General features: G+C 44.6%; 2 protein-coding genes across 2 annotated transcripts in view; both read right to left on the bottom strand.

Annotated features, from left to right (window-relative positions):
• Nucleotides 1–8,412, bottom strand: part of CILK1 (ciliogenesis associated kinase 1) — a 33,083-nt gene extending 24,671 nt beyond the window's left edge. Inside the window, exons 1-3 of the mRNA XM_060021672.1 lie at nucleotides 8,301–8,412; nucleotides 4,896–4,950; nucleotides 333–454 (exon numbers count right to left, since the gene is read on the bottom strand). Coding sequence (XP_059877655.1) covers nucleotides 333–454; nucleotides 4,896–4,950; nucleotides 8,301–8,401 — 278 coding nt within the window. The 5' untranslated portion in view covers nucleotides 8,402–8,412. The remainder of the gene's footprint in view (nucleotides 1–332; nucleotides 455–4,895; nucleotides 4,951–8,300) is intronic.
• An 18-nt stretch (nucleotides 8,413–8,430) lies between these two features.
• LOC132431935 (uncharacterized) lies at nucleotides 8,431–26,385 on the bottom strand. The gene is made up of 2 exons (XM_060021675.1): nucleotides 26,178–26,385; nucleotides 8,431–8,572 (listed from the first exon to the last, which is right to left on the bottom strand). Exon 2 carries the CDS (start codon nucleotides 8,548–8,550, stop codon nucleotides 8,431–8,433), a length of 120 nt encoding a protein of 39 aa, XP_059877658.1. The 5' UTR covers nucleotides 8,551–8,572; nucleotides 26,178–26,385.
• Nucleotides 26,386–27,918: the final 1,533 nt, after the last annotated feature.

Below are 27,918 nucleotides of genomic sequence, written 5' to 3'. Positions count from 1 at the left end.
ATGGCTCAGAATGAATGAAGCTGCTACACCCCTCACTTGTGGTCACTCTGCCCATACAGTCCTGTTGGGAAGGAGAGCTGCAGAGTATCTGTTAAATCTCTGAGCCTGTTAGGGTGAATAACCCATTAAGACATTCAAGACGGCAGCACTGAAAGCAGCTTCTCTGCCGTTATCACAGGGCCTCCAAAGCAGGAATGCAGACGGGGCCCCTCATCTCATGGGCAGCTTTAAACAGCCAAGGCCAAGCAGCATGACCACAATAAACAAAAGCAGAAAGAAAACACATCCACTTTGCAACATTTATTTCTAAGATCATGATGACCACACTGTACCTTTCTTTAATGAGTTGGTAAAGATTTTCCTTCATGTACTCAAAGATAAAATAAAGATGATCATTTTCCCTGATAACTTCTTTTAATTTTACTACATTGGCATGGTTGAGCTTCTTTAAAGACTGAAAGGCGAAGAAGAAAAACAAAAAATTAGAGCAAGTCTGTTGTTGAAAAAAGTAATTCCACATATACTTAGGGAGAAACACCTAATTCCAGAACCACAGAGTACCACAATTCATTTGTTATTGACAATGTGTTAATAAATGGTATTTCTCTGAAGTTGGTATTAACTTTATGTAGAAAAACTATTTCAATTAACTGACTAGGAGGTAAGAAGTTGACCATAACTGGAACTCCTGGCTGCCCCCAGGACCAGGCAGTGGGCCAGGGCTATTTTAGGTGCACTCCCTCCAGGTGATGGAATTCACGCCATGAAAGTGGCCAGAGGGGAATCCACTGAGGCTTTGATTGATCTGATACTGAAGAGGCAGCTGCTGGGAGCTGAGATCACCAGGCAGCAGTCTGCAGACACTCTGAACAGGAAATTGCTCAGACAGAGGCTGGCAGCCTGATTCTCCCAACTTTCTTCTGACACGTGTGTGTCCATGGTATGCATAGCGCTCCTTACAAGGTGAGTGTTAAAGGAGGAGAAGAAGGAGGCGAGAAGGAGGAGAAATCTCATTGGAAAGATCCTGAGGTGAGATGGGAGAGACACCTCTGCTTCCAAGAACAGCAAAGGTAAAAAAGTCAAGTGGGGGATGAGGAACAGAGGGTGGCTCAGAAAATGGTAAGTGACCCTCTGATTATTCCCCATGCGCATGTACGGTTTTCCTCCTCCTGGAACATACACGTGAGTGCAGCCATGCGCAAGCTATTTTCTGTTTGCATCACTAGCTCTGTCCACGGTGAACAAATACACTTTCATGTTGGTGAGCAGTAATCCAGTTCATGTGTGACAGCCGGACACCCAACTGTGGGTTTGCTCACCAGGTGATCAGAATTTGATAGACCGGCTCCTTCAAGAATGCCTCAAGGGGTCACCGTGGCAGGGGGTTGAGCCCTTTCATTCAAAAAGCCTCTTCCTCATAGAGACGTGAGTCCGATAATAATAAATTGTAAAGCCCTCTTTATCTTTGAATTTCCTTCAAAGGAACATTCCTTCCATAAAACAAACAGAATGTCTGAAGATGAAAGTGTTAACATGAGTGTCCAAATCTGGAAGGACACTCAGTAACGACGCACCCAAGGGATCAGAGCTGGGGAATGTGCAATATGACCGAGTTACTTCAAGCAGCTGGGAAGAGGGAGGAAATATGGCCAGTGAATGAGAACAAAATAAGACGCTTCTGGAACCTCTTCCCTGAAAGACAAGCTTTTGCCAAGCGCCTCTCTGGCAGGAAATACTCAGCTGTTCTGGCCAAATGGCCAAATCCTTCCAGAATGACCCAACAGGCTGATTACTTTTTCTAGCTGGGTTGGATTTCTGGTTCTCCATGAGTAGCAAGCATTGCCTAACTTGTAAGCACTCACCAGACTCTCATGGACTGCAGGCGTCTTTCCTGCTTGTTTGCTTAAAATGCACCACCAGCAGTGGCTGAGGTGTCCAGTGGATGAGCAGCAGAATGAACAGGGCAGATTCATTCAGAGGAAAACGAAGTCGTTTTCAAAGCTTTGCAAGAAGAGAATTCTAGGCAAGGAGGAGGATACCGTCTGCCGCAAGTGTGTTTTGAGCATGAATTACCGGCCCAAGTCTAACAGTGGCTCCAGCTCTCGTTTCTCAGTGAGGCTCAGGGGCAAGTTAAAGTCTATATCAGTTTAATAGAAAAAGAATTAATTTAAAACATGAATTAATTTTGTGGAGGACTTCATGTGATTCATTTTCAAGAGGTATATTTCCAGAAAGAAGGCATCTTGTGTTGGCTTGGGAAAGGCTTCCAAAAAGATGTAGAGGCAGGACAGTCGTATCAGGCAGAGAGGGAGCATATCAGGGGGATGCTTCAAGGAGGAGGAATCTGAAAGCTCTGAGTGGTCGGTGAGCGTCTCATACACGAGACTTGAAGGAAGAATCAGGCTTGGACAAACTCGGTGGGAGGGCAAGGGCACGTCAGGAGGGAGCCCCTCAGAGACTGGGTGTGGGAGCAAGTGGCCACCCAGTGTCGGAGGGATGAGAACTGCCCGGATGCCAGGTGGACGCCCACTGAAGTCTTCTGACAGACCCTGAGCTTGAGACCAAGCTCCGCTGCCTAGAGCTGTGTTTCCCTCCAGCAAATTACGGAATCTCTGGGCCTCAGCTGTGCCCACCGGGAAATTCAAGATACTAAGACTTTCCTCATCAGGTGGTTGTGGGGATGAAATAAGACAGAGCACGTAAGGTGCTGCCTGGCCCATAACAGCTGCTCAGTAAATGGTAGATGGTGTGTGAGTGAACAGCTGAGTGCTAGGGAGATGAGAGGTGTGGAGAGTGGGGAGCACAGGCCACTGCAATGAGCTATGGTTTCTGAGTGCAGGGGTAGATGATCATTAACACAAGAGGGAGAAAATATAAGCACTGAGGGAGGCAGACATTCTAGAAAATTCAGACGCTGGTGTCCACTAAGCAGGTGGATATATGGGACTGAAGCAGGGGTCAGCAAACTTTTCTGTCAAGGGACAGAGAGTAAATATTTTGGGCTTTCTAGGTCATATGGTCCCTGCTGCAACTACTTAGCTTTGTCAGTGTAGTGTGAAATCAGCCACAGATAATATATAAACAAATGGACATGGCTGCGTTCCAACTTTTTTTTTTTTTTACAAAAACAGGCAGTGGGCTATTTACTGACCCCTGGTCTAAATGCATAAGAAAGATAAAAGATGTGATGGGGCTGCTGAAGCAAGGGGAAATGAATAAAATCACCCAGGAGGAGAAGCCAGAGCAAAGGAGAAAATTGCTGAGAAGAGAATGTGAGGAATTATCCATACTTAAAGGGTGAAATCATAGAACCACTGGTGAAAGGCAAGAAGAGGTAGAAGAGGTGGGTCAAAGCAGAGTCACAGAGACCTGGGAAAGGAGAGGAGGAAGTGGTCCACAGACAAGAAAATGTCTGACAAAATGATCCTGGACTTTTTTTTTTCATCTTTTGGCCACGCCGCACAGCACATGGGATCTTATTTCTCCGACTAGGGATTGAACCTGCGCCCCCTGTGTTGGCAGCGCAGAGTCTTAACCACTGGACCGCCAGGGAAGTCCCAATGATCCTGGACTTGACAGCTGGTGGCTTTTAGGAGAGCAACTTCCGTAAAGTTGCAGAGGTGAATGCCTGATTCAGTTAAGTGGAAAGTCAGTGGTGGGGGGAAGTGACAGCAGAGGGGGTGCTCTGGTAGGTAAGGTCAGGAAGGGGAAGGGGTGGGAGCTCCAGGGGAGGGAGGGCTGAGCCTGGTTAGACAGAACGGTGGGCACATTGATAGACTGAAGACAAGGAGCCAGTGGAAAGGAGTTTAAAGATATGGGAAGGTTTATAATAGCCAAAAGTGTCCCAGTGTCCATCGATGGATGAATGGATAAACAATATATAGTAGATCCATACAATGGAACGTTAATCAGCCTTAAAAAGGAAGGAAATCCTGACACATGGATGAATTTAGAAGACATTCTGCTAAGTGAATTAAGCCAGTCACAAAAATGACAAATACTGTATGATTGCGCTTATATGAGGTACCTAGTGCAGTCGACAGATAGAATGTAGAATGGTGCTGTCCAGGGGCTGGGAGGAGGGATTCACAGGGAATTATTGTTTAATGGACATAGAGTTTCAGTTTTGCAAGATAAAAAGAGTCCTGGAGATGGGCCATTCTGATGGGTGTACAACATTATGTATGTACTTAATACCACTGAGCTGTACCATTTTTAGGTCAAATACGCAATTCTGTATCTATTTTTAGGTCAAATACGCAATTCTGTATCTCTTTTGAGTCCTTTGGGTTCTAGCACAGGACACCTTTATCGCTGTTCTAACAATCTGGACTATTTCTCTGATTATCTGCCTGGCAACCTGCCACTTTCCTTTGAGTTGTTGTTAACCTTAATGCGTAGGCATTGTTCGCAGAAAATGTGCAGAGGAGCCTTCTCCAGAGATGGCTACAAAATGTCATTGTTACCTATGTTCAACTTCTGGATGGTATGACAGATTTTCTGCTGTTGTCCAGTTTGCTATGTAAACAAAACTGTGCAAAGCTTTAAAAAAAATGGTCAGAAGGTAAGTACTATGTATATTTCATCACCATTTGAAAGAAAAGAGACGCTAGTGAGAAACTAGTGAACGTTGAATAAATCTGTGGTTTAGTTAACAGCACTATTACCAAGGTTTAAAAAGAAGTACACGCACACACACCAAAAAACTAAAAAAAAGTGCACACACAGAAATAGCGCAGCAATCTTCTCAGCTGTCAGCTGCATTACGTTATCATCTGCCTCCTTTTTCAACATCAGTGAAACAATTCAAACTGTATCAACTATAAATCTATGCGTGTATAAAGCTATTTTCATCAACCATACCATAAATTATCCCTTTGTGTATTAATAAATACCTTGACCTCCCGAAGGTTCATGCATTCCTCCCAGGAATAAAACTTTCTTTTCATTCTAAAAGAGAAGAAAGAAACAAACAGCACGTTTATTCCCAGTAACTGGCTATGCTTTATCTTAAAAAAAAATGTTTTTGTTCTGAACCTAATGAACAGTGCTTAAAGTGGGTTCCAATTTCTACCAGATACTATACTATCCAAAACAGCATTTTATTTAAAAACCTAGCAGTGCACTCAATCCTCCAGCACAAAATTTCCCAGCAGAGTTAGCACGAGGGCATTGCAAAGAGGCCTGGACTGCTGTCTTGCTCTGTCACTAATTAGCTAACCCTGCCCTGGAGGAAAACCCCCCCAGGCTTATTTTATCTGGACCAGAGCTGTCCAATCGAACTTTCTGTATTGGTGGAAATGTTCTGTACTGTCCAGTACGGTAGACACAGGTGACTACTGAGCACCTGGCGTGAGGCTAGGGCAACACAGAAACCGAATTGTTAATTTAAATTTTAAATTTAAATGATATATGATTACTTGCCACCATGTTGGACGGCACAGGGATGGACACTCCGGTACAGGGGGTGGCAAACTATGGCCCACGGGCCAATTCCACCCGACCATCTGATTTTATACAGCCCATGGGACAAGAATGCATTTATACTTTTAAGTGGTTGGGAAAAACAAAGCAAAAGAAAATAATAATTGTGACATGTGAAAATGATCTGAAATTCCAGTTTCAGTTTCCATAAATGAAGTTTTGCTGGAACACAATCACACTCATTTGCTTCCATATGATACGTGGCTGCTTTCCCACTACAACAGCAGAGCTGGGTTATGACAGAGACCACATGGCGTGCAAAGCCTAAAACATTTACTGTCTGGCCCTTTGCAGGAAACGTGTGCCAACCCCTGGTCCAGAGCCTGAGGGGAGAGACAGACAGCCTGGTGAGCTGGCCAGAAATCTAAGGGTTCTCTCTTTCATGGCCCTTCAACCACATCATCTCATTTGAATCTTATAGCAGCACCATGAGATAGATGGGATGGGTGGAAACTAAGAAACAGAGAAGTTATGCCATTTCACCAGGGTCTCATTGCTGGCTAGTAACAGATCAACTCTCATCTCTCTCCCTCACTCTGAGAGTCTGTCCCAATGTCACACTGTCTCCCAGCTGAGTGACCATTTCCTTTATTCATGCCCCAGATATATTTTAGCCCCTGCTACACGTGGCAGAGGCCCAGGCACTGGAGATACAATGATGGGCAAGACATTGCTCATGGAACCGACCTCGGAGCAGGAAGGCAGGTCATCCATTGACTTCTGTGCTGAGTGCCATGCAGGGAAGGGACAGGGCACCATGAAAGTGGACCCCAACGTGACCTAATCTTGTCTAGGGTATCAGGAAACAGCTTTCCAGTGAAGTGGTATTTCAACCAAGACCTGAAGGACCAGGAGAATTTGGCCTGGTCGGAGGCATGCGGTAGTGAGTAGCATGGGAAGACAGAGGGCAGAAAGGTATCTGGTGAGTTCAAGAAGCCAAAAGGCCAGTGTGGCCAGGACAAAGCAGGCAAGGGAGTAGTGGGAGGAAATGCAGCCAAAGAAAACAGGCAGGGGCCGAGTGAAGCAGCAAGTTGTAAAATTGGGGGCTTGACCCTAAAGCTGATAGGAAGACATTAAAAGCTCTTCCTTTGGGATCCCTGAAAGCAGAGCCTGAGGCAAGGACTTGGATGCAGGGAGTTGATTTGGGAGGTGATTCCAGGAACCCAGGGCAAGGAGCAGGGAACCTGAGAACAGAGAGGGGGGAAACCCATGAAAGGACACATTACAGAGCTGACACTGCAGTGGGCAATGGGGGCTCAGTCCTGCTGGGGACCTTCTGTGGACCAAGCAGGAGCACCTTGGTTGAGTCTCCCACGTGCACCTGAGGTGGGATACTGGTGGCAGGCACATCACTGCACACCCCAGCATGCTGAAGTCAGGTGGGACAAGGGGACATGATGGGGCAGCAAAGAAGGTTTGGTACAATTGATTTTAGACAATTAGACTCACGTGTTTAATATAATCCCTTCAGGCTGGAATGGACAGGGGTAAGAATGGAAGCCAGGAACCCTAGAGAGGAAAGTATTCTAGAGGCAGAAGAGGTAAATGATAATGAGTTGAATGGGAGGTTAGCAGTGGGGAATTGGAGAAGTAGGTGGATCAGATAAATATCTGGTAGTTAGAGTCTATAGGACCAGACGACCAGTGCTGGGGCACAGGGAGGGGTTTCGGGGGACTCCCAGGCTTTGCGGGGATGGAAATGTGTCATTTTTCAAGATAGGCATTATATGCTGGATGTAAGTTCAGTTTTGGGTATGATGAGTGTGAAGTGTCTTCAGGGCATCCAAATGGAGATGTTGAGAAGGCAACTGGATATAGATGGGTGTGGCAGGCAGACTCTAGAATGGTCCCCAAAGCCCCCCATCTCCTGGTATTCACAAACTGGCATAACCCCCCTTCTTTTAATGACTTGCTTCTAACCAATAGAATACAGCAGTTTGAGAGGATACCCCTTCTGTGATTAGTTCACAAATGCAATAAGATGTCACTTCCATCTTGGTTGAAGAGTCTCATTGACTTCTTGATTTCCATGTCTTGATGGAGCAAGTTGCCATGTTGTGAGCTGCTCTTTGGAGAGGCCCACATGGCAAGGGACTGAGGGCAGCCTCCAGCCAAGAGCCAGCAGAGGACTAAGGTCCTCAGTCCAACAACCCCCAAGGTACTGAATGCTGCCCACAGTCATGTGAGTGAGCTTGGAAGTGGGTCCTTCCCCAGTCCAGCCTTCAGACGAGATCCCAGCACCAGCTAGCAGCTTGACTGCAGCCTCATGAAAGACCCCAAAGCAGAGAACTCAGCTAAGCCAGGCCCAGACTCCTGACCCACAGAAACTGTGAGAGAGTTGTCTTAAACCACAATTTTGGGGGGTAAACTGTTATGCGGCAACAGATAGCTAATACAATGGGTCTGGACTCGGATTGCAAAGGGCGAGTGGGGTGGGGGGAGCAAAACCGTAGTCACCAGACTATCACACGTGTAAAGGATCCAAAATAACATTTCATTTCTCAGTTTCAGTTTCCTTTCCTATAAAGTATTTCTTAATCTGCTTGTTACTACCTCCCCACATGAGAAGATCCTTGGAACAAGTACTAGAGCTGTATGCCAAGTAGTGCGTCTAACTTGGGGATGTGTTGAAGACTCTAACACGAGCATCCCAGAGCTCACAGTCATCTAACCCACAGCGATCAATGTCTGAGATTCTTCTCCATGCCTCCCCTGTAGAAACTTTTCACAGATGAAGAATGGAGAGCATAGAGTTAAAACTATGTTGACGATGTGTCACTGAGGACGGATTCGTGAGCATGAAGGATAAAACTTACTTTTTAATAGCAATCAGTTCCCCAGACTCGATGCTTCTTCCCAGCAGGACGGAACCATAGGTTCCATCCCCGAGCTGCTTGATGGTTGTGTATCTATTCATGGTGTGCCCGCTCAGGCCGGACACTCATCTCAGGGCCAAGGCGGATCAGTCCTGCAGCCGCAGCAGACCTCCCCGGAGTGTAACCAGATTTTTCTATGGCAGCACCAACACAAGGTATTCAATAGAACGTGACTGTCTCCCAAATACATATTTTCAAAGATGAGTCTTCTGCTGTAGAGAAAAATGAAAGACAAGGATAAATGTTCATGTACATTCTATGTCTGTCTAAATCAGGGGCCAGCTGTAACGCCCAGTCTGCCACCTGTTGTTTTGTAAATAAAGTTTTATTGGAACACAGTCATGCCCACTCACTTGCATACTGTCTGCAGCTGCTTTCACGCTACACAGCAGAGTAGGTGTGACACAGACTGTATGGCCCACAAAGCCTAAGGGATATATTATTGTACCCTTTACAAAAAAAAAAAAAGTTTGTTAACCTCTGGTCTAAATAATGCTCTTTTCCAATGTTTTATAAAATGAGACACAGCGGTCTTGGAAAGTGATTTTATCACTGACTCAGAAATGAATCAGCTGCAATTTGATGCCTTTCTGCTGACTAACCACTGTAGGCAAACACGACATGATAACTACGGTCGATGGAAATTGCTGAGCTACAAGAATCCATGCTAAATATACTGTGTTCTGTGTGATTCAGCTACAATTAACAACGTAAACGTACAAAGGCCAAGAAATGCTTAAATTAAGGTTCTCCTGATATAGAACTTACATGTGCTCCATGAACTGTTTGTGGCTAGGCAACAAAAGTATTTTATTAATATTATTTTTATTACTAGATATTCAGAAACTAAGCAAAGAACTAGTAATTTTTTAAGGCCTGCATGTAGGGTGTGTCTCTTTTAAAGTCCTTCAGTTGTGTTCTTTAAAAAGATAAGTCATGGGACTTCCCTGGTGGAGCAGTGGTTAAGAATCTGCCTGCCAATGCAGGGAACACGGATTCGAGCCCTGGTCCGGGAAGATCCCACATGCCGCCGAGCAACTAAGCCTGTGCGCCACAACTACCGAGCCCGCGAGCCACAACTACTGAGGCCCACGTGCCACAACTACTGAAGCCCACGCGCCTAGAGCCCATGCTCCACAACAAGAAAAGCCACCACAATGAGAAGCCCACATATGTGAGGAAAAGTAGCCCCTGCTCGCTGCAACTAGAGAAAGCCCGCACGCAGCAACGAAGACCCAATGCAGCCCAAAACAAATAAATTTATAAAGAAAAAGATAAGTCATTGATTTTTCATTTATGAAATTGAGTGTCATTCAGTCTGCCTATAATGAAGAAAATGCAGTACATAACTTAAGTGATTGCAATGCCTTTAGGCAAACATTAATAAAATGTAACTGCTTAAATAAGAACACTAAAGACATTAAAAAAATACATCTGTCAAAGTAATAATCTGAAAAATCAAAAGATCGGAAAAGAATGATAGAATAAGTGACATTCTGCATCTAAATCCAGTCAATGCAGCTTCTCCTTCCAGAATAATTCCAGTCAATAAATGTAGAAGGAAAGAGGGAAATAAGAAATTCGCTATTAGGCAAACGTCACAATTTATTGCAGACAAGATTCGCCGATGGATGCAAATATTGGTCGATGAACGTTTGAGGAGAAACAGGCTATCCGCATAGTTTCAAAGTATCTTTGGGAATTCCCTGGCCGCCCTTTCACTTACCAGGCCCAGTTTCTTCGATCCCTCATTGGGGAACTAAGATACAAGCCAAATGGAGCAGCCAAAAAAACAAAGTATCTTTAAGACATTCATTAATGTCAAAGGGAAAGATGGTAACTCTATAGGCAGAAATCTAACAGAAACCTCCTTACCCAAGCGATCAAGTTCAACATCAACATGACTAAGACATACGACACCATGTACCCTGTATATGATGCTCTGAGGAGGGCACACCGTCACCTCTGTGGTGTTCCATCAAGCAGAACCTCAATCCACTCATGAGAAGACGTCAAACTCAAAATGAGGGACATGCTACAAAAAACTGACCGATACTCTTCAAAAGTGTCAAGATCATAAAAGGCAACGACAGAATGAGGAACTGTCACAGATTGGAGGCAAAGAAAGAGACATGACAACTAAACACAATGTGAGAACCTGAATAAGATCCCAGAACAGATAAAAGACATTAGTGGAACAGTTGGTGAAATTTGAATAAGGTCATAGTTTAGTTAACAGCTCTGTGCCCGTGCTAACTTCCTGAGTTTGATCATTGTCCTACGGTTATAGAAGATGTTAATATTAGGGTAAGCTGGGTGAAGAATCGCTAAGAACTGTCTGTACTATTTTTGTAACATTTCTGAAAGTCTAAAATTAGTTCAAAATTAAGAAGTAATTCTAGTCTATGTTTTTGTGAAGGCTTTGCATGACCTTGAGAAACCTTAAGAACAGTAAAGGTGGGCTTCCCTGGTGGCGCAGTGGTTGAGAGTCCGCCTGCCGATGCAGAAGACACGGGTTCGTGCCCCGGTCCGGGAAGATCCCACATGCCGCGGAGCGGCTGGGCCCGTGAGCCATGGCCGCTGAGCCTGCGCATCCGGAGCCTGTGCTCCGCAACGGGAGAGGCCACGACAGTGAGAGGCCCACGTACCGCGGAAAAAAAAAAAGAAAAAAAAGAAAGAACTGTAAAGGTTATTCCTGATTTCACCATATTCTACCATATAACTGGAAAACCTTTTAGAGATCAAGCCTACCTGCTTCTCTCCCACTCATTCCCATTTCCCTCACAGAACCATTTTAAGGCCCCTGGTTTGAAGAGCATTTTCCTTCTTTTGAAGCTCTACAGGATCAGACAACTTACAACTTCCTTCAGCAGCTCTTTACAGTGATAGATTCCATTGCTGATTAATAAATATTTATAAAGCACTTCCTGTGTGACAGACCCTATGTTAATATCTGGGGATACAAAGACCAATAAAATACGGTCCTTTTTTTTTTTTTTTAAAGATCTTAGAGTCTCATGGCAGAGGATGAGAGTGGGTGGATGCATACTCATGAATATGCACTAAGATATTTCATGTACATTGAGGGTACAGGATGTGGGGAGGGGTTAAGGAGAAAGCCCCCGGCTTCTAGCTTGGTTGAGTCCACTTGGGCTCAGGAGAGCAGTAAGAAGAGTCTTCATAAAAGACTGAGTCTTGAAGGAAAAAGAAAAGTAGGTGTTTTGTAATGTAGGGGATTCTAGCATTCCAAGGAGCAGAAAAGAAGGCACAGGGGCTTGAATCTGGGGTGGAGAGGAAGGCGGGAGCTTGGAACTGGAAAGAGTTAACCCCAGAAGTTTGCTTGTTGAGAGCCTCAAATGACATTTCAAAAAACATAAGGCTTTGACTGGATCCTATACTAAAGGAGAAGAAAACACTATAAAGGTCATTAATGGAAACAATTAGGATATGGATGCTAGATTAAAGTATTGTATCTGTATTAAATTTACTAAAGTTGATGCCTGTCCTGTGGTTGTGAAACAGCATAGTCTTATTCTAAGAAAATACACCCTGAAGGATTTGTAAGCAAAGGGCCATAATATATGCAATTTATTCTCAAGTGGTAAAACAAAAATTCTGTGTGTGTGTGTGTGTGTGTGTGTGTGTGTGTGTGTGTGGAGAGAGAGACAGAGAGAGAGAGAGAGAACAAACACACAATGGGGTAAAATGTTAACACAAGGTAAATTGGGGAAAAGGTGTATGGGTCTTCTTTGTACTGTTCTTGCAACTCTGTATGTTTGAATTATTCTAGACTAAAAGTCTAAAAAAATTCTCAAAATGGTAGAGGAAGGAAATCTTTAAAAAGATAATACATATCTTAAGCATTAAACATTTTAATGTAGATTTACTTAATAAAACCTAATATGAACTTGCTCATAAGACAGAACATATCATACATCATGGCTCCTCCACTTCACGATTTGTGCATTGTGGACTGTTTTGGATTCAAGGTGTGTCTCAGCATAACATAGAAAGAGCATTTGGGCCACAACATAAGCAATTTTGGGCTCTGTGTTTGTTTCCTCTCTTTTTCTTTCTAATATTTATCTCCATCTATTTTTGATATGACATATGATTTCTGCATCATTCATAATTTCATTTTCCAACAAATTAAAATTCCCAAATCATTGTTGTATGTCATCTTCCTTAAAAAAAAAATCACTGGAACTTTGATCTCTCAAAAATCAGCTAACTCATAAATTATATGCTTTATTTATTTATTTTTTTAAAGTAGGCTTTGACCTAGAGACAATGGGAAGTCAATTAAGGTGTTTTTTAAAATAAAGTTATTTAGTTATTTGTTTGTTTGTTTGTTTATTTATTTGGCTGTGTTGGGTCTTCATTTCTGTGCGAGGGCTTTCTCTAGTTGCGGCGAGCGGGGACCAGTCTTCATCGCGGTGCGCAGGCCTCTCACTGTCGCGGCCTCTCTTGTTGCGGAGCACAGGCTCCAGATGCGCAGGCTCAGTAGGTGTGGCTCACGGGCCCAGTTGCTCCGCGGCATGTGGGATCTTCCCAGACTAGGGCTCGAACCCATGTCCCCTGCATTGGCAGGCAGATCCTCAACCACTGCGCCACCAGGGTTTTTTTTTAACAAGAAAATAACATGATCAGATTTGCATTTTGTAATCCAGTTAGAGTATTTTTCTTAACGTCCAACCGAAACCTGCCTATTCTAATTTAAGCTAATTTCCTCAAGCTTTGTTTTTTTTGTGTGTGAATATAAAGAAACTATCTCACGAAAATGTGATGTACATCAAATTAGTAATCAAATGTGTATCTCTCAACCTCCTCTTGCTGTAATTACACAACCTTTCCTCATAGGACCTGTTTTCCACTCCTTTAATTATCTTTGGCATTCATCTCTGAAACCTCACACATTTCTCCATGTCTTTGATGAACTGTGGCAACCAAAACTTAATAACGATCTACATTCCAGTAGCCTGTGGGCTCTCCCCCACTTTTTTTTCAATGGCATTATATATAATAATAATAATTCATATCTATCAATTATTAACCATAGAAGCCTTTCTCTGATAGTTAGTTCCTCATCTACTAAAACTGCATAATTGGGACAATGTCTTCATAGATGATCACTGAGGAAAAGCTATCTTGAAAAAATGAAGAACTTTACTGAAATCATGGTAGAGTGGGTCATTCATTCAGTATACAGTCACCCTACGATTCCTCCTTGTTACTGTCTGTCACATTATCATAGAACAAAGTTCAATTTCTCTGGCAAGATTTGACCCTCACCAACACGTGGCGGTTGCTTTTCAATTTTATTTCAGGTAATTACATACCGACTGTAAAATGGATCAGACTAGAGTCTCTCTCTTCAGGCACTGAAGTCAGGTTGACAATTTTATTCAGACTTTACCAAGAGGCCAAGCACTATGCAAAGCTTCTGGGGCACATTATGGGTAAGAGAAGGGTCCTTCCTTTAAATAACTCCTAATCAACACAAACATGGAAAACGTAGGAAACACTATAAGCCCATGGTAGAGAGAACAACAAACTCTTGGGAGGAGGGAGGGATCAGACACCCGCTCAGAGAAGAGGTAATATTGAGGTTTGAAGAATGAGCAAAGTTTTATTACACAGAAAAGGGAGAGAAAGGAATTCCAGATGGAGGAAACTCTGCAAAAGGTTGGTGGGTATAAGAGCTTGGCATGTTCACGAGAGCTTACGGTTCCTACACTGGGTGAACGACAGAATCACCTGGGGAAATTTTAACAAATACTGATGCCCGGGCCCCACCTCTAAGAGTCAGGTCGAGGTTGGGGACTGAGTTTTGATAATTTAGAAAGCCCTCCAGGGACTGTAATGTGCAACCCCACTGTGAAGTACAGGGCTAGGACATAAAAGCCACGGAGGGCAGTAAGGAAGTGCAGGGAATGGCTAGAAACTTAGGGTGGGACCCAGCTGTGAGGGCGTACATCTGTCATGCAGGAGTTTGGTTTTTACCCTGCCACACGGGAGCTCTCTGGGGCTTTTAAGCAGGGAAATGACATGAGGGAGACCACCCACCCCGGACTATTCAAACTGATGTTAGAATAGAGAGACTAGACGGAGGGTACTGCAATAGTCAGGTGAAATATGTGGAAGGACTGAACAAAGGCACCAGACAGGATGAATGTTATAGAGAGTAGGAGACACAATGGGTTCTGTTTTCTAAGGTGTTGAATTTGAGATATGTACAAAACCTCTCACTGGAGATGCTCTAAGGTTGCTTTATTTTTTTCCCCCCAAGGATAGTGCATTATTGGAGTTCTTATTAGGAGGACAGCATTTAGACAATGCTAATACCACGCACAGCTCTGGGGTACTCACAGAACACTACATGGATGGTGTCTACTGGAGTTTTGCAACATGGCAGCTGCGGATCCGGAACAAGGGACATGACAGTCTCAACATACACCTGAATTACTGTTCAATTCTGGGTGACAAACTTCAAGAAAGATATTCAAGAACATAATAAGGGGCCTAAATGAAAGCACGAGAAGAGTAGTTGAAGAAACAGAGAATACATGAAGAAAAAGGGACTTAGGAAGCCGTGGTGATTGCTTCAAGGGTCCAAAGGAGTATCAGAGAGGAGGCTTAGTTACACCATATACAGATCTAGAGAGCAGAACCATGACAACTATCTGAGCTTTCTGTTCTCTAGTGAATTATTTCCTAAACTAAAAACAAGGAAGTGGTATTATTCAAACTAGCATTAGACAAAAAGTAGCATTCAACCCATAGTCAACTCTGAGCATATCCTAGCAGGAAGTGGTTACTGACTTTTGAGATCAGTATTGTTCAGTTGTTCACCATTTTCGCGGTGGCCTGAATATGATGACTCATGTTATACTCTGAAAGGAAAGGACAAAAACTCACTGCTGCTCTGGGAAAACAGCAGGGTGATGGACAACGCACTAGGAGAAAGAAGGGCGATATGACAGATGCCATTGCTGATCTACCCCACAGCAATGTTCCTCTTGCTGCTTAGTTTATAGAGCTCTGATTTTATTCACGATTCAGTACAATCAGGGACGGCAGCCACCTACTACAGCCCCAGGGCATGAACAGTGCTCAGTTGAAGCCAAGCCAGACAATTCTATTGTACTTCCTTCCCACTGAATACCGTTTAGGAGCGGGACTACGGCTCTGACAACCAGACGGAAAGGAAAGTGAGCTGGGGAGGGAAGAGAAGGGCCTCTGGGAGGGAATCTACTCTTTGATAGAGACAGCTGACAAAGAGGCTGCCCCGTGTTTCTGCCTTGAACATGGTTGTATAAAGCTGTAATATTCAGAGCTGAGACGGTCTTCTGGTGATTATGAGACGTCAGCTCTAAAGATGAGAATCCCAACTGCTGAGGATGGATTAAGAGAAAGAAGCTGAATCCTGGATGACATCACTGGGCTGCTGCACGATCCCTGAAAATATCTGCTTTAGGTTTCTTGTTATATGACCTAATCCAAAGTCTTTGTTGCTGAAGCCACCATCCGATATTCTGTCAAGGACAACTGAAAGCATTCCTCGGGAACACACACAGTGACCAGGGAATGGCCCTTGGGGTAAGTTTCTGGCAGGGCACAGATGGCCAGAGTGCTACAGTTGTGCAAGCAAGAAGTCACCATGTGGACCACTAGCCAAAAATCTCAAGGAAGGCTTAGGGCCACTGATCCCTAAGTAATGGCTAATTTCTCTCGTCAAGGACATGTCAGTTACTGATCCATGCCTCACTGGCAAAAACCAATTAAAAAAATTTTTCCTTACTAACAGTATTAGTTTTCCACAGCTGCTGTTCACGAATTACCATAAACTTGGTAGCTTAAAACAGCAGAAATGTATTCTCTCACGTTTCTGGAGGCCAGAGTCCAGAACCAGTATCACTGGGTCGAGATCAAGGTATTGGCACCTCCTCCAGAGGTACTGGCTCACTTCCTCCTTGTCTCTTCCAGCCTCTGGTGGCTGTTGGTGTTCCTTGGCTCGTGGCCACATCACTCCAGTCTCTGCCTCTGTGGTCACACTGACTCCTCTCTGTGTCAAATCTCCCTCTGCTTCTCACTTATGAGGACTAGTGTTTCCATTTAGGGCCCACTAAACCTATCTCCATTTAGAGATAGGTAGGTTTATCTCCCCATCTCAGATTTCTTAATTTAATCACATCTACAAAGTCTATTTTGCCAAATAAGGAAAAATTCACAGGTTCCAGGGACTACAACCTGATATCTTCAGGGGATAGACACCACCATCCAATGAAACCTCCCAAAGACTCCCACAGTCATCTGAGCTATGGCAGCTGTGGTTTCTAGTCATACAAAGTTGAGTGTCTTAGGAATGAAATCAAGAATCTAATGCTTAGTTACCCAATGAACAAAGGCAGTCCTTTTTGAACGATAGAGAGTATTTCTCTTTAACTCTACAAAGCAGACAAGACTTCACAATTCTGGCTGAAATCTCAGCAGATGACATTAGCATTTGGAGATTCCACCCTGTGTGGACCGGGGGTTGCAAACAGGCAGCCTGAGGATGGAATTCACAGATATGCTTTGAGTTTATATTTAAAAATGGGAACTTTCATATAAATATCGAGATTTGGGGTAGCTCCAGAAAAACTGAAGCGCTAATAACACAAGGTCCTTTGTCCTCCATGGGAATAAAAGCTAGACGAGCGTGGTCACTGGCCTTTTAGGCCAAGCGTGAGCCCTCTATTCCGCCACTGTCCCCAACCTCCCTGTGTCCCTAAAATGAATGTTGTGTCAGTTGCTAATTTTTTTTTCTTAGTTGCCATTTATTTTTGCACCTTCACGGCCACTTGTTTTACTAGAAGAAAAATATTTCTCTATTCCTCTGCGTATATCAAAAGTAACAAAGGAAAAAGCCTGGGAAAAAACCTCATTCGAAGAAAAACTGGAGGGAAAGAAAAACTGTTGTTCTCTTTTTAAAAGAGAAGAGCAACTCCTTACTGTTTAACAAGCACATAACCAGCTTCCCTGATTCTTTTACATTTTCTCCTCTGCCCCTGAGAGCATCTGAATTCACAGTCCCTGGTATAGACGGTCACTACTGCCTGTGAAGTGAATGGGGTGTAACAGCCCATCCATTAACTTGGGGAATCAGCTAACATGTTAATGGGCAGTACTTCTAAATACCACTCAGACTCCAAGAATGATCTTGGATAATCACTCACTATAACCAATCCACATGTAGCTTACTAATATATCAAATAAGCCAAAAAGGTAATAATAATAATAATTTCAGAACTTACTATGTATACCGTACTGTTATAAGTGCTTTGCATATATTAATCCATTCAGTCCTCACATCGGCACCAGGTAGGTACTATCATTATTACCCCTATTTTACAGATAAGGAATCTGAGACACCAGCTACTTGTTCAAGGTTATGCAATTAATAAGTGTTGGCAGCGAGATAGGAACCTGGGCCGACTGACCAAACTTAAGGGAGAGATTGCAAAAGATCCAAAGGTTATGAAATCTTTTGAGGATCTGAGAACGAGAGGAATTAAAAGAAGTACTTTGTAGCTCAAAGTCCAAATATGGAAACCAGTGATGTGGCCATGCTCTAGTTGGCCTCATTCTACAATCGAACTTCAGTGGACCGAGCGGGGACCTTGCCAGCAGCCACTGCCTACAGGGGAGGCAAGTGACTGCGGACAAAGAGGAACTGAGTCCCAGTTTCCACTTGGCACAGAGCACCTGTGACTCGGAGCATCTCCTGGTCCTCGGGTTAATTTCTGTGAGGTGAGGGCACGGGACTTAATGAAGCAAGGTGGTTTCCTGCTCCGTTATTCTGTGGTTCTGTGACTCTCTGGGTCAGGAATCAAGCTGGCATTTGTCTAAGAAAAAAACCAGATCAACGTTTCCACCTTTCCCATCACCTGCACAAAAGCTAGCAAAGAGCAGACAGTGCCCCAGAGGGACCCTGCGTGCTATACATCATCTCTCTTCCAGAGCAGGATAAGTGTCTCACTGTCTCAGCCAGACCCCAAAGCTCAGAATCTACTCCTTTTCCTCCCTCCGAGTCCAGCTCAAACATCACCTTTCCAGGACCTCCTGTCCCAACCTGCACAGACACAGCCAACGGCTCTCTCCCCAAGAGGCCACAGTGCCCTGTCCCCACCTCCTCAGTGGTCAATGACACGCAGGCCTGTCCCGGACAGTCACCATGCTTCTTTCATCTCTGCTCTCCTACCTCATGCTCCGCCTACGCTAGCAGGTACTCATGGTTTGAATGGTCAAAACATGAATTTTAGTCTTTGCTGTGTATCTTCTGTGCCACTCTTGGTAAGTATCTCGAAACAGAATTCTTCTATTTCTTCCTGTGCAAAGTCATGGTACTCAGATTGTTTGCCCTGAGCAGAAATGTTCTGAAGTTCTGAAATGGGAGAATAGTAAATACTGCAGAAAGGCTAAAGCCGGCAGGCTGCCTGGGCCCTCCCACCATGCTGCTGGAATTACTGGGTCTCAAAGAATCACAGAAAGGTCCCCACAGTGTCGTCAGATCAGGCCTTCGGCTTCTGGGTTAGGCTGTACCCAACTCACAGAGCAGCACAGCTGTATTTCGCTTTCAAAGCGTTCCAGACAAACTTTGAAATGAATGCTATGGTTTTTCTGGCTAGGTGACATTGGGGAAACCTTCCTGCGGTCTGTCCCAATTCCCTCCCCTCGGCTCCGTCCTCAGTAGGGCAGATCATCTGCTCACGGCCGGGGTCTCATTCCCAACCTGGGAAACCAACCAGGCACAGGGTGGTCCACTCTTTAGTTTGAAAACTTAAGAGTCATTGAATAAATGCCACAATTACTCATTTTTTAAGATAGGAGACAGAAAATTGTACGCAAAAGTGGGCATCTCTGGGAGTCGTGGTTTACCAGCACCACTTCCACCATTCGGACCTGTGTGAAGAGCTTTTCTCCCTGAGCCTTGATCGTTTTCCACTGAAAAGATGCCATTGCTTTCACCTGTCCTCATCGGAAAACTAGATCATGTGCAAAATCACTCAATGGCCCTTCTCCTGGCACTTGTGAGTTCCATTTTACCTTAACTGGCATGAATTCTAGGTTCGAACATTTCATAACTTTACAAGAGTAAAGTTAATATTGTTACATTTCTTTTAAAAAGGTACTAAAAATAGTACATCTGTATTTCTAATTTTTCTCTCTGGGACCTAATTCTTCTGCCCACATACATTTTAGCAAGAATGTCCTTTAAATATTTTGCCTCTTGGACCAGTGCTTTTTTCTGCTTTGGGGACAGCAGCTACAAGGCCAAAAGAGCCTCCTTTATTGTGGAACGTGCTTTGCCTTTCCTGTGACAAGGAGCACATTAAAGATGCTTCTGGCTACTGCCTTAATTGGAAGGATGGGAGAAGAGGATCCGTTACCTGGGCTGCCCTCTTCTACTCCCCAGAGACTGTTTCATGCCCTGACCTCCCTCACATCCTTCAATCCCAGCTTCTGAAAGGAGAATTCATGCACCAAGTCCTAAATCCCAGGAGAAGGGTCTACCACTTCCCATCACTTCTCCCACAAAGGGCGCTGTGCCCCGAACCTAAAGTAAAGTCTTCCATTGCTTGTAGATTAGTTCTAAACGAGGACCCATCATTCTATGTGGTCTGTGGGCTGTGAAGAACTGAAGGGAAAGGAAATATTGAAGACCCAGAGGAAGAATAACTTTCCTCTGACTCGTGGGAAACTGCGGATGAGTTGGGGTGACAGTCCCCCAGCCCCAGTTGCTCACCTGATTGCCACCCTCTGTTCTAAGGGTGGGCAAGGGAGGGCGAGGTGAAGATGAGGGAGTGAATCAGAACATGTCACACATTCAAGCGCTACTCAAATATCACAGCACGTTTAACTCAGGGCCGATCTCGTGCAGCGTAAGATGCTTCACCACCATGTGTAACAACAAACAAATCAATAAAACATATCGAGGACATAAAGGCTTAACATAAAAATAAAATAGAGCAGGTGTCAGCAAATGTTTTCTGTGAAGGGCCGGTAAATACGTTAGGCTGTGAGGGTGACAGGGTTCTGGCATAGCTATTCAAATCCTCTGCTGTAGCACAAAAGCAGCCACAGATGACACGGAAACAAATGGGCACGGCTGCATCCCGGTACAAGTCTATTTACAAAAACAGGCAGCCGGCAGGACATGCCTGCAGGGCATGATGTGTGGACCCCTGAAACACAGGAAATGCTGCATGGAGGCAGAGCACTTTAGCCCTTTCCACATAATCCTCATGTACCTGTGGGTCACAGGGTTACATATACGTGTATCCTGAGAATATAAGCTTTCTGCGGGCAGAAGTTTTGTTATGTTCACAACTGTATTCCCAGCAACCAGACAAGGACCTGGCACCCGGTCGGCCCAAATAGGTGCTCCAAATAAAGATGAGTTGAATGAATAAATTAATGAATGAGTAACTTATGGGTTTATAAAGGGTCGCTTTGTTAATTTTCCTATACCATCAACCCCACTCCTACTGCCATCCCTCATAGATTCTCTGCAAAACTGAACAGCTCTATGGAGAAGAGGGCACAAAAATTATGAATCCTTCTAAAAGCTTTTATAACAACTTAGGAAAACATTTGCTTTTTAACAGCTAAGCTGACAGGTAGGAGGATATGGGGAGGGGGAAGGGTAAGCTGTGACAAAGCGAGAGAGAGGCATGGACATATATACACTACCAAACGTAAGGTAGATAGCTAGTGGGAAGCAGCCGCATAGCACAGGGAGATCAGCTCGGTGCTTTGTGACCGCCTGGAGGGGTGGGATAGGGAGGGTGGGAGGGAGGGAGACGCAAGAGGGAAGAGAGATGGGAACATATGTATATGTACAACTGATTCACTTTGTTATAAAGCAGAAACTAACACACCACTGTAAAGCAATTATACTCCAATAAAGATGTAATAAATAAATAAATAAATATTTACTATTTAAAAAAAAAAGGTAGGCATATATAACCTACTTTTTTCTCACTCGGTTTCGTCTGAGTTAAATCAATCATCAGTAAATTCATTTTCAAAGCACAGGCAGTGTCCGGGAGGACAGAACCATTAACTATTATCTTCTCGGAACTACAAACTCATGCAGATAGTAACTTTCATGACATTGTGAAACATGTAGTTGGACATTACACCACTACTCCTTTATCTTCTTGGTTCTGGGCCATTATCTTTTATATTAACCACGAGAGCAGTCACATGTTATCAGCACTTTATCATAGACCACACTACACCTATAGAAAGATAAAAAATGACTCACCTTGAGCTTTCCTCACAAATACGTGGCTCTCACAAGCCCTTGGCCGTCACTGTACACTTATCAAGTGGCTACTAAGAGCATGGTGGAAATAACACTATTGTGTTATTTTATTTTAAAAACAGTATTTTTTAAATAAAAAAAAACTGAGGATGACAAACAAAATCTAGGAAAAATGGAAAGTAAGGTAATATATAACCTAATGCTAATTAGCATAGATTGAATGCTCAGTTTAATAGGACCTAAGCTGAACACGGGCATAGTATAATATTGAGGAAAGCTGACTATAGAATCAGATTTTTTTCCCTATAAGGGACCTGAAAGATCACCCCCCAACACCCTCACTTTACAGCTGAGATGCTGTGGCCCAACGGACAGAATTCTTGATACCTTCAGGGCAGCAGAGTTTTAAATATGTGAATATAAGAGATGTTTTCATAGTCGATTAAAGATGTAACAAATGCTCCCACTTCCCCTTCCTCAAAAAGTACATGAAGGTATTGCTAATCCTGAAACTACATAGAAAAAAAAAAAGTGGCAGCTCTCCAGAGACGTGCTTTCTTCAAACTCTGAGACAGTTTCAGAAGTCAGTGCTCCCAGGATTTGACGCCAGCTGCACAGGTGAGTCCAAACCCAGGCACTTCTTTCTACGGAGGTTTCGACTTTCAAAGCACAGTGAGCCAGGCACTTAAAGTGCAAGGACGCTTCCGTTTCCTTGAAAGGAATCAAGAAAGGAAGCTCTCCGCTTGGATTGTTGAGCAGTAGGATTTTCCGAGCATCAGACAGCACGTCACGAGGAGCAGAGAGAGTGAGCGTGAATTCCACATCAACCTTGGTTACCATCTCGAGGGGACCCTCCACTGCTTCTTCTACTTCTCTGGCTACAAGTAAAGATGCCTCTGATTTCTTCCTTCCATAACTTAGCATTTTAATGCAATCTGCCCCAGGAATTGATTTACTTCAGCAAATTGTTTTTACCAGGTAATTTTCTTGAACACACAGGTGTACTAATAGGGAAGTTCAAACTGTTTCAAGGAGAGCACAGCCACAACCTAGGACACGGTTACACTGTAGATATGCGTGTAAGTCATCTGGCGCACGTCTCTGCACGTTCTCCCGGTCACCTACAGCAACCACAAACACCGAGGCCCACAGACAGGAGGTTTCTGATGCTCTAGTTACAGGCCTTTCTCAGAAGGCCATGGTCAAGCAAGAGAGCCGATGAGACAATTTACAGTTTAGACACTATTCACAGGCTGACAGATCAACATACACAGAAAGGTCACTGTGCCCAGAATTCTGCCAAGAAATTGCTAGGCAACACGTCCTACCATAAATACATACACTCACACATACCCTCACAAGCAGAAAAACAGAAGTGCTGCGTACAACTCCAACTCAGCAAGATCCTGCAAAATGAAACGGAGGAGCTTGCCGCAAAGAAGCAGTGAAAAAAGAAAATTTAAAGGCAGTCGTGTTCCTGGCAAGGTTCAGACGGAAAAACAGCAACAGATCCCAGAAGCAGAGCTGTCACCAGGAATAAGCTAAGCTCAAGCTGTTTTAAGTAAGGGCAGGATAACACTTACTAAGGATGCTGCGTGGCTGCCATCCCCTGGGCCTCCAGACCCAGCCATGACTTGACTCCACGTCAGCTGACAAACATCTACCAAATATTTGCTACGTGTTCAGGGCTCTCCCAGTCACTGGAGGGATGAGCAGATTTTTGTCAGGTGTGTTCCAGGTGCTGTTCAGGCACCAAGACCATCTCCACACCACAGCCAGGTGGGGAGGCATTTCCCCTATTTTACACGCGAGGACTAATGCTTGGAGAATCCATAAGGCCACATGAGTACCGAGGAGTGAGGCCCCGACCTCAATTCTGCCTGACTTCAAAGCCCACAACCCCACATGACCATGCAGAGAATATGGCTCCTGCCCTAAAGAGGCTTAAAATAACCTAAACCAATGAGAGATCAATATAAGCCCTCGGGCTTCCGTGGTGGCGCAGTGGTTAAGAATCCACCTGCCGATGCAGGGATCAGGCTCGAGCCCTGGGCCGGGAAGACCCCACATGCCGCGGAGCAACTAAGCCCGTGCGCCACAGCTACTGATCCTGTGCTCTAGAGCCCGCGAGCCACAACTACTGAAGCCCACGCACCTAGAGCCCCTGCTCCGCAACAAGAGAAGCCACCGCAATGAGAAGCCCGCGCACCACAACGAAGGGTAGCCCCGGCTTGTCCGCAACTAGAGAAAGCCGCATGCAGTAACAAAGACCTAACTCAGCCAAAAACAAGCAAACAAACAACAACAACAAAAAAAAAACCAAGCCCTCAGTGCTAGTGTCAAAGTCAAACTTAAAAGAAACAAGTATCTGGAGACTTGCAAGAGAGAGAAGAGAAATGAATAGTTAGAGAAGATGTTATAGAAGAAGTGAGGACTTAGCTTCCTTGTCTGAGGAAGGGTAAGATTTGCACAGGAGATGGGGGAGAGGGGTGAGGGTTTCTAGGACTGCGATCTGAGCAGGAACCATCCTGGCCTCCTTAGTAGAGCAGGCTCGAAAGAAGACCACACCCATAGAGTGCGAAGATGTATGCTGAACTGAAAATAGAATTTAGATAGGAGGCGTGAGGCCTGATTATGAAAGGCCTTAAAAATCAGGCAAATTGTTTTAGACTTGAGATAGTTGAGAAGGGAGAGGACCTGAGGGTTGCAAGGCAAGGAGAGTCGTGAGGAACTGATAGTTTTAAAAGACTAGATGGACAAGAAGATGAAGAAACCAGAAGGTGTGTCTCATTCATTCATTCATCCATTCCATCTATCCATCCACTCATTCAGCAAACATTCAATGAGGACTTACTAAGAGCCAGCTGCGGGGCTAGCTCAGAGGCTGCCCCAGTCTGCAGGAGAGGAGGCGTGAGCCTCTGGATTAGAATATGGAGGGAGGGCGCTATATAAATCACATGTCAAAGGTCTTCATGACTCATCGATAGCAAGGATGAAGGAAATGAAGGAAAAGACTGTTGAAGAGAATTCCAAAAGGTTCAAGACTGACAGGATTTCCACCATTACTGGGAACCTCAAAAAACAATGAGATGAAAACAATGAAAGTAGAAAAAGAGCTTTGATGATGTGAAACAGTCAACAAATAAAACCCCCAAAGCCTGGTTTCTTTATCCTGGTAGCCTGTTTACACACAGTCTGTAGGTAAGAAACTTCAGTGAGAAAAAAGCATTTCTTTGTGACTAAATGCTGAGTTCCCTTGGCTAGGACAGACCTCTGCCCACTCAGACAAGCTCCATCAGCCCTCCAACACATCCTTCCATCATCTGAAACTAAACTGGTCTCACTTAGAAACGTGGTTGTCCACTCTTGCCCTGCCACCAGTTTTGACTCTGGAGAAGGGGACAAGGTAAAGTGGACAGGCAGGGTCACTGTAAGGGCTGGGCCTTAGGGAAGCAAGCAGTGGTACAGGGTATCATTTTAAATAAAGGATCCCACCACTGCTCTTATTTCTACACCCAAATAGACAGGAAGGCCAAATTCTTTACCAAATTGCAGTGCTTTGTTCAGAAACTATTTCCAATGTGCATATTTATGAATACATTAACTCTTAGCACAGCTAACATATGGTTGAGGCACAAATTCCTCTTAATAATTTATGTTAGCTACACAAATTTAAAGCTCATTTTAATTTTATATTCAGCAATAGTACAGTTCACTTTGGGGGCACATCCTGAAAGCCCACTCACTGGAAAATGTGAGAAAGGAAAACTGTACTTATCAAACTGCTACAAAGAGTGCTCCAAGCAAAAATAGAAAACAAGTGCCAATACCTTAGAGAAGTCTAGCTCTGGATGCAAAATGCAGGGTGATATTTTCTCAGTATAATTCAGCTTTAGCAAAAGCAGCTCTTTATTTAGTTATAAGTGGAAACGAATACTCTTTTCTGCAGAATAAGGCATTCAACTACTTTCTAATTTAAAAGTAAAAGCCCTCAATGCTAGTGTCAAAGTCAAACTTTCAAAGGTGCATTAGAAAAGAAACAGCGGTTCTGTAAAGTCCTTCAGCATGCCTCTCATAACGTCTACTCTGATTAGTAAGAAAGAAATCAGAGCAGAAAGAAACCCAGTGAAAAATGGTTGCACATAAATGTGTGAGGATTTCTTGCTCAGACCTCTTGCGGGACAGCCAAAGGCCTAGTCAGGAAAATTCCGAAAGCAAGTCCTCCATATCCTACCAATGGGGCTTCAAATCGGGCCGGGATCTTTCCCTTCTTTAACGCCAAAAGGTAAACACACACCAAAATCTTCCAGACTCCGAGGAAGCGGGAGTTTTTCTGCCAAGAGGGAGAGACCCACAGGACCGCGGAGAGAAACTACAGCCCGAGAGCCTCTCCCTCGCCCTCCGATCCTTCGCGGGGCCACGGCACTGGGGGCCCTCGCAGCTCCGGTCCATCACCCCGAGTGACAGATCACCCGGCAGAAGCCCCTAATCCGCACCCCACTTACCGGCGCCGCGAGCACAGGCGGGGGCCCGCGCCTGCGGGGAGCGTGGCTTCTCGGAGGGCGGGCGCCGAACTGGCCCGGGAGCGGGAGCAGGGCGACCCGCGCTAGGACGGGCCGAGGGGTCCGCGGAGGGACGCCCGGGGGCGCCGCCGAGGGGCGCGGGCCGCGCCGCGCATGGTGAGCGGCTGGGCACCCGGCCGCTCTCCAGCCTCCGGCCGGAAAACAAACAAAAGGCAGGGAGGCTTCTGGTGGGGACGACCGGCCTCTTTCCCTGGGAAAAGTTACCCTGCAGCTCCCCTCGCAGGCCCCGCGCGTCCCTGCACCGCGGCCGGGCCGCCGGGGGGCGCCGAGCCGCGCGTTCCGCTCTCCACCCGGGGCCTGCTGGAGCCCAGGGTCCCTGAGGCCCCCGCCGACCGCCAACGGGCCCTCCAGCTCCACACGCTCGCCTTACTGCAGATCGACTGCCTCGGGCATCAGAATGGAGAAGTGCAGGCTGAGGATGCACGTTCGGAGGACATCTCATTACAGGTGATAGAGGTGAACACACTTTCCTGGCTTTAAAAAACGTAACTGCAGTGCCACCGAAAGTGGTTGAAGATGGCAAATCGCGTCATATCTATTTTACCATAATAAAAAATATTTAAAATAAAAACCAGACTGCCTGTTAGCATCCATTTGAACTTCAAGAGTTTCTATATTGTGAGCAACTTTAGTTTGGAAGACTGGATTGTTAGGTGGGGAACAGACTAGATAATGGTCTACAGAATCGTCCTCTGTGTGTTGACTAGTTCTACGAAGTCTAACACTTAACACTTTTTAAACACTGTCACTTGTGTCGTTAGTTATATTGCGGAGGTAAATCATCCTATCAGGATTGGCCCTGAACCACTTTGAAAAAAGAAATTGCTTCGAGGTCCTCGATTTAAATTCACATAACTGCCCCAAGCCGAGGGTGCTTTAGTTGGAGGCATCAGAATCGCCGGGATAGCTTGTGAAAACAGATTGCTGGGCCCTCTCCCCAGAATTTTGGTGCTGATGCTACTGGTCAGGCAAACCACACTGTCCTAAGCAACAGTTTTAATTAATAAAACAGTAATCCTTTCACACATTGTGGATCTTTCTCTGAGTTTAAATTCCCCAGCTCATATCAATTTTCTCTCACTATCTTTGTTTTTGAATTCTAATAACTGAGAAGATTGTTTTTTCTAGGAAGAATCTAGGCAAAAGGCCTGAATCCCTCTTTCTTCTTGCTTCTGTTGAAGAAACCTACAAGATACAGGACAAACTTCCTTAGACTTCCTGTCTCAAATGGGAAAGGGTCATCTGGCCACTTGGCAAACGTATAACATTTATCTACCTTCATGTTTACCTATATAACACCCAAACCATATGGCAAATGAAAATTGAACGTCATTGTCAATGAAAAGATAGGGAGACAGGAGGCAGCCTGACAAATCATATACTGCTCCCAGAAAAAGTGATTTTTAAAGTATTTAAAATGATCAGTTTTAGTCAAATTCAGTTGTCCAAGCAACTGGCAAATGGCCTGTCTTGATCTACCTTTAACAAGGGTCCATTGGGCTAGTAAGTGGCTTAGGTCCATAGTCCTAGCCTCGGGAAAATTATAACCACGTATTACATAATATGATGAGATAATACAACACTGTAAAGAAGCCTAGTGGATACAGTGGATACTGACCTAAAATTGAAAATTAGTAGCTATGAAACATAACAGCGTTTTAAT

The sequence above is a fragment of the Delphinus delphis genome, chromosome 10 (genome assembly GCF_949987515.2).
Source record: "Delphinus delphis chromosome 10, mDelDel1.2, whole genome shotgun sequence".
In the NCBI taxonomy this organism is placed as follows: Eukaryota; Metazoa; Chordata; class Mammalia; order Artiodactyla; family Delphinidae; genus Delphinus; species Delphinus delphis.
Note: the sequence above shows the minus strand (reverse complement) of the source record. Positions and strands in the feature narration are given on the sequence as shown.

Bases quoted from the DNA above. Each gene is read 5' to 3' on its own strand.
- LOC132431935 (XM_060021675.1), bottom strand. From the start codon at position 8,550: ATGTATTTGGGAGACAGTCACGTTCTATTGAATACCTTGTGTTGGTGC.